We start from the raw sequence: 16,483 nt of genomic DNA, 5'->3' as shown, positions 1-16,483 counted from the left end.
TCAGATTAAGCTGACGTTGTGTTGAACTTAGTCGCATATTCTCACCCAAAATGGCCTCCAAGCTGCAACCTACATTGGGTCACTGAAGACATTTTTGTCCCTTCAAAAGAATGGCGCTCTAGTGTTTTTACCTAATCAGAAAGCGACTAAAGAGCCGTCTCCATAGAGATGAAAACAGTTGTTATATTGTGCAATAGAATGTATGAGTTTCATTTGATAAAACAACATGTGGGGAAGAATGTTATTATAGTACTGGAAAACAGGGATCATTTTTTTTAACTTCTTATTTTTACATAAGAAAGCACTCAAAACCCTAAAACTACAAATTTTATGAAAGATGAGACAGTACAAATAAATCGTGGAAATAACAATTTTTATGTTTTTTGCCCTACTGTTCATCAAATCTTTATTTTTTTCTTTATTATTTACATTGAAGTAATTTTTGTTCACACAAATATAGAGCTCTATTCATAAACAGAGAATCAAACATTCACTCGTGTTATCCCCCTCCTCCTCCGTTTGTTTTATTTGATGAACCTGATTGATTGCACATTTTTTTTATGCAGAATCCACCATAGATCCATAATAAAAGAAATTACATCAAGATTAAACATTATACAGAATTTCAATAAGTAAACATAAATATACCAAACAAGGGAGCTTATTTCACATAGTCAGGTAAATAGTACAGTTTGACAAGAAAAAGAACCATAATAAAATAGTGGCTGAGACATTGCAATAACCAAGTTTATCGAAGGAGAGCACAACTTAGTGGTATGGATCGATACACCTATGCATAATGGCTACATGAACCTTGAGCTATACAGATCTATCTGTAACTTACAAAAATGATTATAGATTCATTTTAATGTTGTCCTTGCACTCTGATGAAGTCAATCTGCTCCTTCTAGGCTGGGTGATTTGATGAATCTCTGAATGCCCAGAGATTTATAGGAGCAGAGGTGAGCTGTCTCGCTCCATGAGTAATATTAATAAATTGGTTTTTAAAGGGAGGAAGTTCTAGTGGTGCAGAAGTGGGCATGACATCTACCTCTTCATATGCTGCCATGGATTTATGATATGTATTTTATCGGGAATTTTCCATTTTAATTGGTTTGGAAGAGTCACACTTTATTGGATGTATTTAATCAAATAATCACTATGATTATATCACATATAGAAGATTCTTTACCAATAATTTTATTGAAGTTTTATGGAGACACATACCAGGGGAATATATAACATAGGTATGGAGTACAGCAAATTAATATAAGTAACAGAACAATGACAGTGAACGTGTACAATCACAAATGGCATTGCAGGGATCTGACACATGGCGGTAGATAAAGGATTGTGTATGACGTATTGAAAGTGCAACCACGTAGAGAGAATATATACCAACACAGGGAACTTAGAATGACAGTTTGAAACTCACAGAGATTCTAAAGATGTTTCATGGACAAGCATACTTTTAGTAAAAATATATTTGCTCACCCACCCTAGCCTGACTTAACTTATCCAACCATGAAATCCTGCTACTTACCTAAAAAAGAAAGCTGCACCTCCTCTGCTGTTTACCCTCTGATGATCCTAGACTTGCTACCTTCCCTCTCCCTTGCATTCCTCCATACATTCTAGAGCAACATTCTAACACTTTTTTGGCTTGCGAGCTACTTTTAAAATGACCAAGTCAAAATGATCTAACAACAATAAAAACTTGGGCTTGACTCCTGTGTGCAGTGGAGTCTATTTTGAAAGGCAAGGCTCCGCGATCTACTCGCGTTGCTTTTGCGATCTACTGGTAGATCGCGATCCACCTGTTGGGCCGCCTTTTCTAGAGGGTCCTGAGGCAGATTGGTACTACTGAACTTAATATTTTTTAAAATGCAAACCCACAGGGCGTACTTTCTGCTCTCATTGCAGTATATTTCTTACAACAATTGCACAGCTACATGAAGTATACTGCTCTGAGACAGTGTCATTAGATATTCACCTGTTAGCCTATTATGTATCAGACTAGACAAACAAGCTGACAAACACCCTAGCCCAAGAGAAAATGTCTTTGTCTATAGCATGTATAAAACACCAGTTATTTGTCAAAATATCCAAGTTCTAGGGTAACATAGAAAGAAATCTTTTTGTGCCTAAGATGTCAACACAAGCACAGACATTTGTGTTAAGAACTTAGTCCAATAAATAGAGTAAAGGTGGATGCACTGTCCTTCTCTTGGACACGTTGTAGCCCCTTTAATTAATACAAAATTAGTAATGTACTTTAGTATAATTTAGTTTAGTATCCCTACTCATATCCTCATCACACCCATGGCTTTTCTAGAGCTGCCCCGACTCTCTTGAATGGTCTTCCCCGTTCTATTCGGCTTGCTCCCACATTCTCCACATTTAAAAGAGCTCTTAAAACCCATCTTTTCAAACTTGCCTGTCTTCTTCTGTCTTACCCAATATTCCATACCCCGGCCTTTAGCTCTTAGATTGTGAGCTGTTCTGGTCAGGGTCCTCTTCTCCTCCTGTGTCACTGTGTGTATTTGTCTCATTTGCAACTCCTATTTAATGTACAGTGCTGCATACTATATATTCACTTTTTATTATTAATATCAGGAATATATATAATATGTATATGAATATATATGTATTGTTTTCTAAAGTTTCCTTTGAAACAAAAAAGTTCAACAGTGCTCAAACATTTACATTTATGGGGAATTTTATTAATTGCAGTAATAAGGGAAGAAAATAGGAAAATACAAAAAGTAACATTGCTACATTTACAGTACTCATTTCCTTTATTTGCAGACCAAAGAGATCAGCTTTGATTTGCATGTGATGTCTGACAAAGCAACTTGACCAAAAATAAAAAAATAAAACCTAATTCTATTTAAACCCTTATTCATTCATAGTTTACCCTAATTAGTTCTAACTCCTTTTCTAATTAGCTATATTTTTTTAACCATTTTTATTTGTGTTTGTGTGTGTGTATATACGTGGTATGTGTCATTATGAAAAATCAATTTATTAAACTGTAAGGCTACGTACACACGTTGGATCGCGAAAAATCCTTTCCAACGACAAAAGATTGCAGGATGCATGAACGAGCGCTATACATATAGCACAGTGCTCTATGAAGAGGATAAGGGAAAGAACGAGTGAGCGGCAACCCACTGCGCTCTCTCCCCTTCACTTCCTTTACAATCGTTCGCCGTCATGGATCTGCCAGGACGGATCAACGAAAAGACGTCGGACGTCAGATTCTCATCTGCTACCAGCTCTGAGGCTATAATCTGACAAGATTGATCGGACGTGTGTACGAAGCCTTAATCTGTGTACCAGTTTCATTCTTAGGGACCTTTTACACTTGTGCTGGATGATTGGCAGCTCCTGGGTTGCATGGTACACTGCTGCTATATGCCCATGAGCAGAAAGCTATAAAGCCTTTGGACATGGCTAGGCCATGCAGCCACGGTGTGAATTTTCAAATGGCAACTGCATGGGCAAAAGAGACATATCAATATACTTCTATTTCTAAATTGCATAGTATATATTTTTTATATAATTTAAAGACACATTTTGATTAAAAAACAAAACAAAAAAAGTGCTGTGTTTTTTTAAATATAGGCTGACAAATACACAAACTGAACTGATTACAACAGACTTACCAAAATAAAAATGTAAACACCATACCATCATCACAAATGATCCTTAATGTAACAAGTTAATTATATTAAAGTAATGATTTGTTGTGTAACAAGTGAGCATAAATCATTTTATGGTTTTCTTTAAGGATAGACTTCCTTTGCTTTCTCTGCATTCGGTCACATAACTTCTCAGGAAGCCACAAAGGAAGTCGGTGTTGGAAGACTTTCCTCTGCCAAGTGCTAAGCCTTCATGTTTTCCACTGACTGAGGTCTTAATGGATAAATATCCCTATTCATGGCTACTAACCTAGCCCTCCTGCTGGACACCGTTCAGCCAAGTAAATATAGGGGTGAAGAGAATACATCATAGGGCTCTATTTATAAAACAGGGAATCAGACATTCCCTCAAATATTCCCTGGAGGAGAATCTTCCAGGTTTATGTGTTTCAATGACAGTAATTAATTCTTTACCAAGGTAACAAAAAAATTTGTCCTCAAAATAGTTTTCCTAACCTGTATGTCACCTCTAACATAGGCTGATCAAATTATGTGATGTTATTCCATGTGAGTTTGTTGTTACTCTTTTTTCATGTGTGTGGGGCTGTTCACAAATACTAATTTTCTATGTAGTAGGCAATGTGTGAATGATTTACTAGGAGGATTACACATTCCTCAACTTTTAGGAACTAAGTCTTTAGGTCTGATACAGAATCAAATCCAGCTATCCAGGAGACTTTACAAGCATGAGGAAGTGACAGGTCAACTTTTATTTCTGCCAGCAGATGGCATTAGACCACTGTCAGGAACTATTTCTAGCACTGGGAACTGAAGTCTGTCTATATTATGTGGGGGGACATTACCCTATTACAGAATGTACACCATCCTTACCAGTTTCCTAAAACTGTTGTAATATTGCATACCCCTACCTTGTTCTTTGTTTCTCTCACCAGCTTCACTGTGGATACTTGGATACTTACTAAATATCAAATGTGCAACAATAGTATAGTCATATTCATCATCCTGTACTGCATATAGCCCAATATACCTTTCACACTTCTCTCCCGCATACAACTTATTTTTTCATACTGTCTGCATGCTTCTCCTGCACATACCTTCCCATGCACACCCTTTGCACCCTTCTACTGCACATACAGCCTGCCCACTATCACACCATCTTCACGAGCAAACTACAAGCCAGTCACTTTCTGCTTCATAACTCAGCTAAGAATTTCTCAGAACAACAGAAAAATTATGCAGCTATGTTTTTTCGAACTTACATGAACTTTGAACAAAAACGCGGAAACTGTCCAAACTTTGCCCAAAATAGATGTAAATCATATGAACAGTTTTCCACCTACGTGTATGTTCAGATAAAAAGATAAAAGAAAAAACAGACATTTAAAAAAAAAACAAAAAAACATATGTGCTGTACTAGGAAAGTAACATTTATATTGTAGAGCAGTGTTTCTTATTTAGGATTCTGTGGAGCTATAGGTTTTCTTCAAAGGTTGCCAGGAGTTCCTTGAGCTATGAGCAATTTGTGCCTCTAAGGTCAGTTATCACTGACATATATGGTAACTGAGAGAGGTATTCTTCCCACCATTGCAAATGTACTGTGAGTTGTTATTGGTATTAATGTCAGGGGTTCACTAAAACGTGAAGGTTATATCAAGAGTTTCCCATGTAAAAGGTTGAGAATGGCTGCTACAGAGAATAATACCCACCTAGACTGTCTATCCTATAACACCAGACACAATGCACACAACACCCTAGGCAAAAAGTAAACAACACTTCTCTGTAACTGAGAAAATGTATTTCAAAAGTGATAAGGCGTGTTAAATCAAAGATTCTTTTTCTAAAAATATATATCCCCCTTCACATCAGCATTATATGTATTATTATTATCTTTATCAGCATTTATATAACGCTGTACAAAGTCCGTAGTCATCCTTCAAAGAGGCTCACAATGTAATATCTCTTCTATCATATGTCATTATTACAAACTCCATGCATATAGTGTCCTGGCCAAGATTTGAACCTGGGAGTGCTGCAAAGACTAGAGTGCTAACCTCTGAGCCACCGTGCTGCCCCACTATACAGTATATAATAGTACTGACTGTTCAAACTTTTTAAAATCTATAATAATCTACATAATTGCAATAAATATAATACAAATAAAAATACAAATTATTTTCCATATTGGTATGACATTCACTGAGATAATCAAAGTAGATTAAACCTGTTGTAAAATTGTTCATTTGGTCAAGTTGCAGAGCTTTTAAATTTTCCCCTTACTTGCAGGAATATAATGATTGCACATATTGAGGGAACACACACTGTACCTCCATTCTTTCTTTTCTACATTATTCTGTGCAGGCACATTATATAGATAAGTGTGCTAGTAGAGGTCAGTGGTATGGATCCTAAAATGCTTAGTTTTGGATGACATGACAGGGTAGAAGTGAAACAGGTGCAATAACATGTAGTATAAAACAAGATCTGATGTTTTGCTGGGCTGTAAAATGGATCTGACACTAAACAGAGAATCTACAGGAACTCCTGTGTAAAACTGTGGGGCGGTTTGCAGAAAACAAGTGTTGCATCTTTATTTAGGCATTTTTTATATATGTAAATCATCTTCCTGTGGACCTATTTTCCACACTTAGCATGAATCATCATAACTTTTTTAGCACTGCCAAATTACCTTATTTTACCTCAACCGTGAATGAAAAACTTCTGTTTAATTGTGCCAACACAGGCAGCCAAGATCACATCTAGTTCTCATTAGCCTTATGTGAACAAAAACTTTCAAACATACACAGCAGTTTTATGGATTTGATGAAATTGACATGTTTTGATAAGATAGTTTGCTTTCAGCTGTTTTCTATATGCTAATAAATTATATCCTAAAGTCCAGACAGAATTAAAAAGGCTGTCATTGAGAACATCCCTTGAGCCGCTTATATTAAAGAAATGCGGACTGTCTGGCTGTACTTTCTGAGTCATTGACTAAAAACCAGTTTGACAATCAGTTCATTAAGTAACTTCAGCTGTCTTTATCTGAAAAATGATTTCATGTTAATGACTAAAAGTGGATTTAAACTCCTCTTTAATTATCCGATGTCCACAATCTCCCTTAGCTAGATTTTATCTTGATTGGCTGGTGTAGGATTAAGTAACTCCTGCACATGCACATTTTAGTTTATTATCTCACCACCCAGCATTTGCAAAATAAGAAGATCCTACCAAAAATAGATAATAGCTCAATAAGCAATTTTACCATGTTCTATGATTCTCTATTTGTATAACATAAATTATTTCCCACAGTAACTTTTACACTTTCATGATTTAATAAATGGAGAAATATCTGTGATCTATCTGACTGGGTGTGTACTATTTTCTCACTGATCTTAAACATATAAAAACAGATTGGAATTCCTATTTTATTATTATTACTACAAGCAGCAAGAAGCGTTGTACAGCATGATTTAATACAACAACTCCTTAAAATACATCTAAACCCAAGAAGAAATATGTATTTTATTGCAGCTGAATTAGATGCAGCGGCTGCAATTGTTTTCCTTTCTAAGGTTAAGTATATCTGTTGGTCTTGTTATAATATGCATAATGTCAACAACCTGTTAACAGTATAAACATAAAATAAATCACAGGTTATCTGGCTCTAACTGCACAAAACCTGCCCTGGACAGATCCCTTCCAAACAACAGTAAATAACTTCAAAGCTGATGTCACAAATTGTCTTGCTGTGATCCTGGGCTGTGCGCCACCACCACAGTTTTGTGCTCTCTCTTCTGGCATTGCATTCTACAGCAAAGATCAAGGAGATATAGTAAAAAGCTGCACCTCTGTTTAGCTGTTTCAACATCCCCTGTGCCCCTATAGCAGTCGTCCCCAACCTTTTGCCTGTCGCGGACCAATAAATGCAAAGAAACTTCCCCCCAGATCTGAGCCTGCGATGGGAGAAGGGTGGGTTGTGCTCTTCGGGGCAGGGTCCTCTGCTCCTGTATCACTGTCTGTATTAGTCTGTCATTTGCAAAACCAGCCCACCCCCCTGAGCCTGTGATGTCTCCAGTAGACCGGGTCCGCGGCTCTGGCGGGTGCACCCCCCCCAACGGGGTCCTTCTTCTGACCCCACTGGTGGGTCCACTGGCCAAGGCGGCCGCCCACCTGTCAGACGGCCGTAGACCCTGCCCTATAGTCTCAGCCCCCCAGCACACTGTGCACAGCTGGAGGTGATTGGGTTTCTTCTACCAATGGCAGCAGGTCCCATATAGCTTCTCAGGTCCCAGTCACTGGTTTGTTATAGCATTTTGTTTGGCTGAACTACTAGTGGTGTGGCTAGCTGCTGTATTACCTGTTGCTGTTGCTGTTGGATACCATACTTGGTGGACTGACTACCTGTGTATGACCCCCTGGCTCTGATTCCTGGACTTATCTCTGCTGGAGTCTTCTGTACTGCATAATATGTGGATCACCTGGTTACTAACCCTGGACTGTCTGAAATTCCATTTGAGTCTCCTATCCAGCTCTAGTTGGCACCTGGTCCTTCATTGGCCCTTTCCCAAATGCATTCCTTTGAACACAGAGGTTCCTGGGGCAACCAGCTGAGCCGGGGCTTGCTATAGGTGATGAGTGTGGAGTTAGATTAGGAGATTGGTGTCTAGTAAGCATTTGATGCTGGACCAAAGCCTCAACCTCCATGTGGAGCAATATGTAGCTTTTGGGTGGCAGTGTTCAACTTCAGGCTAAAGTTTTGAGACCTCCAGTTTTCTTATTACTAAGTCAGAGCCAACATAATTGGTACAAGATGGAGAATACTCTGACTGGCTCTGAATTATCCATAGGGTAGCTAGACTGGCAGATTGGTAATGGAAAGCTATGCATAAGTGGCCGCGTGCTCTAAGGCATGATGTATAATAATATATGTATAAAAATATATTACAATCAGCATGGGGATTAATAGTGTTTCATAAAATTGCTGCACTTGACTCAAATTGCCACTCTATGTTTATTTGTGTGTGTATATATATATATATATATATATAATATGGGGTGGTGATTAGAGTCAAGTGCAGCAAATTTATTATAAACAGGTGTTAGTTGAGTGTAGGCTTATCATGTTATGGACCAAGGGCACTTGGGCAATTTACCATTCAGGTAAACAGTAAAATTATATTTCATCTATCAATAAAGGAAGTCAAGAGAAATCAAATAATTCAATTAATTAAAGCAATAATAATTTATTTGAGCAAATTTACCCTATTATTATTATTATTATTATTAAACAGGATTTATATAGCGCCAACATATTACGCAGCGCTGTACATTAAATACCCTACATGTTTTATAAGGCTGCAGAACAGATGGCATCTGTCACCTGTATCAATGGCAACTAATTACAATACAACACTATTGTATCTATCAACAGTTACAAGCTGGTAAAGTAATTATTGAAGACTGAGCCAATGTCAGCAGATTTAGTGCACTTTGTCTGTAAAGCTGAGAACAGCCTTAGCACAGTGAGGGGCATGATATATTATTATTATTAATATGAATAAACAGAATTTATTTAGCGCCAACATATTACGCAGCGCTGTACATTAGATAGGGGTTGCAAATGACAGAGGAATACAGACAATGACACAGGAGGAGAGGACCCTGCCCAGAAGAGGTTACAATCTAGGATATATGATGATAGATATGTATTGCTTAACAATCAAATGATTTTATGAATCAATAGACACTGAATGATAAAAACTGCCAATAACCTTCTGGTCTGTTCCTAAATACATTGCATGTTGTAATAAAGTAGTCACTACAGAGAACAAATACCACCAGCACCAAGCACAAGGCCATTATGATCACCATAATCAGCTATACAAATTTTATTCGCAGCTCTTGCTGAAAATGACTGTTAGAGGAAACAATGAACGTCATACCTTGGTAAAAATAAAGACAAATGTACATTTATTATCCACTCCATGGTGAATTATAATTAATATAAAAACCTGTCATTCCATATACATGCAGGTAGGGTAATTGTCCACCCCCCAAAATTGACCTTAGACTGTCCTAATGACATATGACAGAGGTAGGGACATTAGATTGTGAGCCCCTTTGAGGGACAGCTAGTGACATGGCTATGGGCTTTGTACAGCGCTGCATATTATGATGTCGCTATATAAATAGTGTGTAATAATATTAATACTAGTATATAATATTATATTATTATAGTATCCCTCTGATTTACCCTTCAGGAACAACCCCTCCAGCTCTCTACTTGTTCCCCCCTTTGGCACTGGCAGTGTACTATGGCTCTATTGTGTTGGATTGTCTCCAAATACTGGGGAGAAACCAAAAGTGGTTGGCCCACCATCAAATCTTTCTATGGGGATCCCCAAGAAAGAAAAAAAGGAGCTAGAGCAAGAAGAGCAGCAATTGCCACAGTGGTTAGTAGGATGGGGCAGCCGGGGTTATAGGCAGCAATATGACATTTACAAAGTGGCAACAAATGGCAGGGTTTATGTTCTCTATTAGAGGATAAGATTTTGGGGGTGTTGCTGTACCCCAACACAGCCCTATACAAATGTAAGCCTAGATGTGAATGGGGCAACTAACAATTACCCCCAAATGAATGGGAGCAAGGGCAAGTTAAGGGTGAATATGCATTTGTAGGGTTACCTTGGTGGGATGGCTCTGTGCAAAAGCCATATAATATTTCCATCATATTCCAAGAAGCACAACTTGATCCTGGATAATATTTGGTGCCGGGAGGAGGGGTAACGTGTAATAATGACCTGGGACCTGGATACATATATATATATATATATATATATATATATAAATATATATGTATACATAGTGTGTGTTATAGAGATCAGCAGCTATTGTTGTCTGTTTACTTGTGTTAATCATAGCACATGACTAGTAAAGACATCTAAGACAATGTATACATAACACATAGAATGTGATGAAACCAGGAGACTTCTGCTTTTTTCAGGTTTCACTCTCTGAAGCAGCCCCGAATATTTCCATGTCCTGTCCTAGGGCAACTGTGCTGTACGGGCGGGCTCCTAGCTCACCTGCTGTCATGCTGCTGCTAAGGGCAGATGTGTGAAATAAACACCCCACACAGGATTTCGTTACCTCCTTCTAGCGATGTCAAGGAAAGAAAGGGAGGAAGTCAGGGAGGGGCCGGCATCCAATTACTGAGGGTGATGATTATACTAAATGCACTGTGCAACCGGGGACAGAACAGGGCGCCTCGCACCATTCACGCTCCAGACTCGGGTGATCTCTTGGGACACTGAGCTGGAAAAAGAAAGAAAACGGCGCGGTCGGGAAGGTTGGAACATACAACCTGCAAGGCGTGAAATGTTACACGCCCCCAGCAAGAGTTTCTGCAGCTTTAGGACTCCGAACTGTTCCCATGCTTAGCTCGTAAGGAAGAAGGTGTAAATAATAACGTGACAGGGCTGCAGCAGCGCCGGGGAGTGCAGAGCGCTGGTTAGCACGGGGACTGTATACAGCAGAGACGGGGCTGCTATGTGAGATGAGGTGCAGGAATGGCAGTGTGCTCACCTTAGTATGTCTGGCTGCTTTCTGCTCCTTATCATGGTACACCACATGGTACAGGGACAAAGGTAAGAGAACACCTGCAGGTGGGGGATATTGTGGGTTTACTGCTGTCCTGTGCGAATATTAGAAGCACGTGTATGTAGAGGGTGAAAAAAACATTCACCTGTCACTGATGCTGTCAGGGAGAAGGTCTCACATTTGTGACATTTCTTCAAATCAGAATCTCTTTTTGTATCACAAATCAATGTTTATATATTTATGATACTGATTTGAATATGTGAGAATTGGAATGAATGATAATTACCAAGTTCTTTCAATAGATGACATAGTGTCAATCATTAGGTGAACCAGTGTCTGGCAATCCCCTGGCACCCATAGACGTGGGCACATTTTGGCCTGTACCCTAATATTGTGCTTTCCATTACATGTTTAGATGACAACATTCTGAGATCTGTATAAATGTATTTGTTGTATTGGTTGGGAATAGAGTAGGGAAGGGTCAGTGCTACTTCTTTTGCTGTTTGTGTTCCTTTAGGGAAATTTCATGTCACATCCTGACCCAAAGGTGCAACAGAACTTTAGAGAAAATTTATAGAGCATGTCTTAAGCCCCATCAGATGATTGTCACTGGAAATGATCTTTTGTGATCATTTCTAGAGACGGATGAACACACAGTGCTGATCTGTTCAATAGGGAGCGAATAAGAACAGTCCCGATGTGTCATTCATCAGACCACCATGGCTGATTGATAAACAATGTCAGGGTAATGTTGTACACGTCAGGTTTTCATAGCATGACCATTCCTCTCATTCACTGCTCTAGACAATTCTCAAGGGAACAGGTGTCCCTGTCTGAAGATTTCCCATTACTTTTTTCATCTGTGGCCAACTCCAATATGTAGTTTTGCCATTTTTTTCAGTGACAATGGTATGAACTAGAAATAGAGGGATACATCACTAATAAGCAGGGTGGCTCAGGGATTAGCACTCGTGCCTTTGCAGTGCTAGGACCCAGGTTTGGATCCCGGCCAGGGGATTATCTGCATGGAGTTTGCAGGTTCTCCCTGTGTTTGCGTGTGTTTCCTCCCACAATTAAGTTAATTCACTTCCCCCCAAAAATTGACCTTAGACTGCATTAATGACATATGGCTGCCGTATGGTAGGGACAGTTAGTGTAATGACTATGGACTTTGTACAGCGCTGTGTAATATGATGGTGCTATATAAATACTGTGTAAGAATAAGGATGCAGGCGACAATAAAAACCTAACTCATCAAATCTGAATAAAGGGTTTTTTCCTAGAGATTCTTCAGGATTTATAAATGAACCTAGTTGACAGGGCAGTCAAATGGAGTTTTCAACTTGTACTTACTATGTATAGGATGGCAGATGAGCTCAGGTTTCCCCCTGGGGTAATAATGACATTGGTTTACAGCCACTGCTTCTGCAGAGCTGGTATATGGATGTGCAGGTGAGCACGGCCTTGTATAGGGCAGGTGTACAGTATTTATAATCAGCTTTTGATCACAAAAGTAAACCAACTAACATGACCCATTTATTACCATCCCTGGCTTTGCTGATTTTACAATTACCTGCTTAAAACTGCTAAAATAAATGGGTGTGTTTGTTGCCAGCATAGGACGTGCCTAGTCTATTGCAAACTATTGCTGTTACCCAGTTACAAACTTTGTAATAACTTAGTTCCAAAGATAATTTGTAAAGCTGGCCAACATGGGTTATTTTAGTGTTCTCAACCAGGGTTCACCCAGAGGTTTCTAGAAGTTCCTTGGAGCAATCAGCAGTTTGTGCCTCTCAGGTCACTTACCATTGACACCAGTGATGTTTTTGGCTATCTGTACAGGTAACATTTCTTACCCCTCCCCCCCAGCCAGCAATGTAAGATGTATTCTTCTCACTTATCTATGCATAGCTGTGGATATAAAAATTATAGCAGGGGTTCCCCGAGAGACCCTTTCCAAGGGTTCCTGCACGTTAAAAAGGTTTGAAAAAACTGGAATATTTTTTTTTAATTCTTGACTATCAATAATTAGTTGTTGTGCATGAACAGATAGTGGTAAATATTGGTAAGCAAAGCAAAAACTTGTTTTTAAAAATGGATTTAGAGGAGAAAGGTAGAATGAAAAAGGGTAGCAATAAAGAAGTAAAAGATTATCATAAATGGATATCTTCTTTGTAGTGCATAGAGAAGTTTCTCAACCTTTTTATCATGGGGGAACCATAATAATAATATTTATTTTAATATTATTACAGGGACATTACAGGGAATCATAGGGAAGACACTACTTCCTGTTATTTTGCAACAATTTATCAACTGATTGTCCCAAATGCCTCACCACAGAAAAAGAAGACTGAACTTTGCCCACATTTAATTTTACCACAGTACTGCTCATTTTAGCAAACCAATCTGTATTATTTAAAGTGGAACTATGGTTGTGCAAATGCAAATTGCAAGCAGGCAGAATTTGTAACAGAAGATTGGGCAATGTCCCCCTTGCAGTAAAACTTACCTGCCTGTTCCCAGTCACTTGAAGGGCAGTGAGCTGGCATATCCTGGCATCCCCTGGGGTTACTGGGACATCATACCAGCCTGGCCAGTCAAGATAGTTGAAGGTCCGACACCTGGAAGAGGACTGGTGAGTGTAAATAAAAAAATTGCAATCAGGTCGGTAAATTTATTTTATAGACAGTGTTCCTTCAGCAATAAACGACCTGTCTTTTTGCAGTTTTTTTATTTTTAAGCTTAAAGCAGACCTAAAGGAAAATGTTTTCTTTACATAAAAGGGTAGACAACCCTTCTATGTAGGGTAAAAAACTGTCTTCTTTTTGTTTGTTTTTTTTTGGGGGGGGGGGGCTCTTAAGTTAGATGGCCACTTTGTCACCAGAAATACTTTTAATAGAATTAGGGTAAGTTTACATAGGACTGTTCCCCCTCCATTCCATAGGAAAGTTCCTCCTCAGTCATTCATTATTCTGCTAGCCTAGACACTTGAAATGATCTCGATCATTCGTCCCAGGCAACAATAGTCTAGCATGTATACATAATTTAACATAGGAACTACTTTTGAAAAATGGCACTAAACTTATCACAACTTTCAAAAACGGTCAACAGTAAAACCAACACTTCTGATGTCCATTGTAGTGAACAGGAAATGCTATATGGTAATAATAAAATGTTGCAATATTTTCATCTTGCATATATTAATATGTTTGGTATGTTGGGAGGGTGGGGTAATTTTATTTCTTTTGTGGAGCAATACCAGCAGCATAGGTCTTGTTTCCCCTTCTTTTGGACAGGCTCCATGGTTTGACTCAGTTTCTAAACCTTTTCCTAAAAAATGTAAAAAAATTGCTTATGCTTTTATTGTATATTTTCTTGATTAGACATTAGTTTTGAGTAAATTCCCCCCATACTAGAATATAGGTGATCCCTTATGTAGATTTATTTATTTACACTTGTTGGACTTTTGCAAACTAAGCGGTGACGCACTCAGTTTCCTGTATGAGTGAAAATTATGTAATGACCAAAGCTGAAATGCAGAAGTAAGAGAGCTGTAACGGTAAAGCAGTTTAAAAAAATTACCGTCAATGTTACTTTGTATAGCATTATTTAGCATTATTATTTCCCTTGGCTGTATTGTGTATTAACAGTGGAGGTTAGTGCAGTACCTAAATTGGTAAATTGTGTTGTATAAAAATTGTAATAAATTATGTTGTATAGCGTAGTGGTAACTGGAAATTTTAGTAAAAAGTGCTCATACAAACTGCCATTATAAAATAAACTGCAAAAATATTTGATGACACATACTTATCCCCAGTCCACCTAGTCACTAAATATAATGCCTTTGCACCCCTCCAAAGCCTCCACTGCACAAATAACTTATACAAAATAAATAGAAGTCGAGTAATCTCTACTATGTTCACTCTTTACTAAATGCTTTTTTTTTATAATTTTTGTTCTGGCGTGAATTTCAATGTTTCATACTATACCCCCCACCCCCATTTGTGTGTGTGTGTGTTTCTTTGGGGTAATAAATACACATGGACTGTTTTAGCTGCTATAATAATTCCGTTCACAAGTTTTATATGAACATCTTTTCTTCCTTTAGTTTTGCATCTGTATAGATAACCTCCCCACCTTCAGTCTCTCCTATTGGTTGGTGAATCTGCAAATTCTGTCCAATGAGCAGGCAGCAGATCAGGAAAAATTCCTGGCTGCATAGTATGGTGGCCACAAAAAAAGGTAGCACATCTTATGAATATGATTGACTTTTTCAGCATACTTAAACAGGCAAAATTTAGCACTTCATTCAGACCATGCAGTACATTACATAAGCCCCTTTAGCAGATTAAGAATTACTTTTTGTAGGCATTTTACTTCTGGTATCTGAAAATTACATTTTTGACCATTCAATGCTTGCAAGCTTGCTTCTGTGAACTGCTCATTGCAAATCCCCTACAACATTTCAATGAGATTCAATTCTGGGCTTTGACTAGGCCAGTTTGTGACCCTCAATCTTTTCCATGGTGGATTTGCTAGTGTCAGTCGGATTATTATTGTGTTGAAAGATTCATGTCTGCATAGGTTCCTAGTATCAGGGACATCTGATTCTAAATTTAAGGGTTCCTTTCTTTTTCACATGACATCTGCATTTTGTTTATTTAGACTATTACATATAATACAAATTTATGTATCCTTTGTTTAAGCATATTACTTTTATTTGTAGGGGGGATGTAGAGTTGGTAGGCAGCATGGTGGCTCAGGGGTTGGAGCTCCGGCCTTTTCAGCACTAGGTCCTAGGTTTGATTCCCAGCCAGGACACTATCTGTATGGAGTTTGCAGGTTCTCCCCGTGTCTGCGTGGATTTGCTCCCACATCCCAAAAACATGCAATGAGGTTAATTGGCTTTTCCCTAAAAATTGACATGACTATGGACTTGTGTAATATGATGGTGCTATATAAATACTGTGTAATAATAATATTAAAACCTTCAAATCCAACACCATTTCATTTATTTTTATATACTCATTGTGTTTTTTTATTTGTCCTTTTAAAAGTCCTTTCATATTTATATGAACTGACCTACAATATTTACACATGTTTATTCTCAAAAGGACTTGTTTAAACATATTACAAAACGGGTATTGTAATGTATAATCTGAATTAAAACTGTGTTTAAATGTCAGTTTGAATAATATCTCATCTGAACTTCACACTGG

At 38.2% G+C, this 16,483-nt stretch overlaps 1 protein-coding gene across 2 annotated transcripts in view; it reads left to right on the top strand.

The window, feature by feature from the left end:
* The first annotated feature begins 10,698 nt into the window (after positions 1-10,698).
* MGAT4D (MGAT4 family member D) overlaps positions 10,699-16,483 on the top strand; it is a 58,269-nt gene continuing 52,484 nt past the window's right edge. The window contains exon 1 of one of the 2 annotated variants that reach the window (XM_072405855.1): positions 10,699-11,311. In XM_072405855.1, coding sequence (XP_072261956.1) covers positions 11,221-11,311 — 91 coding nt within the window. In that variant the 5' untranslated portion in view covers positions 10,699-11,220. The remainder of the gene's footprint in view (positions 11,312-16,483) is intronic. The other variant, XM_072405854.1, reaches the window with a different exon arrangement.

Source organism: Pyxicephalus adspersus, chromosome 3 (genome assembly GCF_032062135.1).
Source record: "Pyxicephalus adspersus chromosome 3, UCB_Pads_2.0, whole genome shotgun sequence".
NCBI lineage: Eukaryota > Metazoa > Chordata > Amphibia > Anura > Pyxicephalidae > Pyxicephalus > Pyxicephalus adspersus.
Note: the sequence above shows the minus strand (reverse complement) of the source record. Positions and strands in the feature narration are given on the sequence as shown.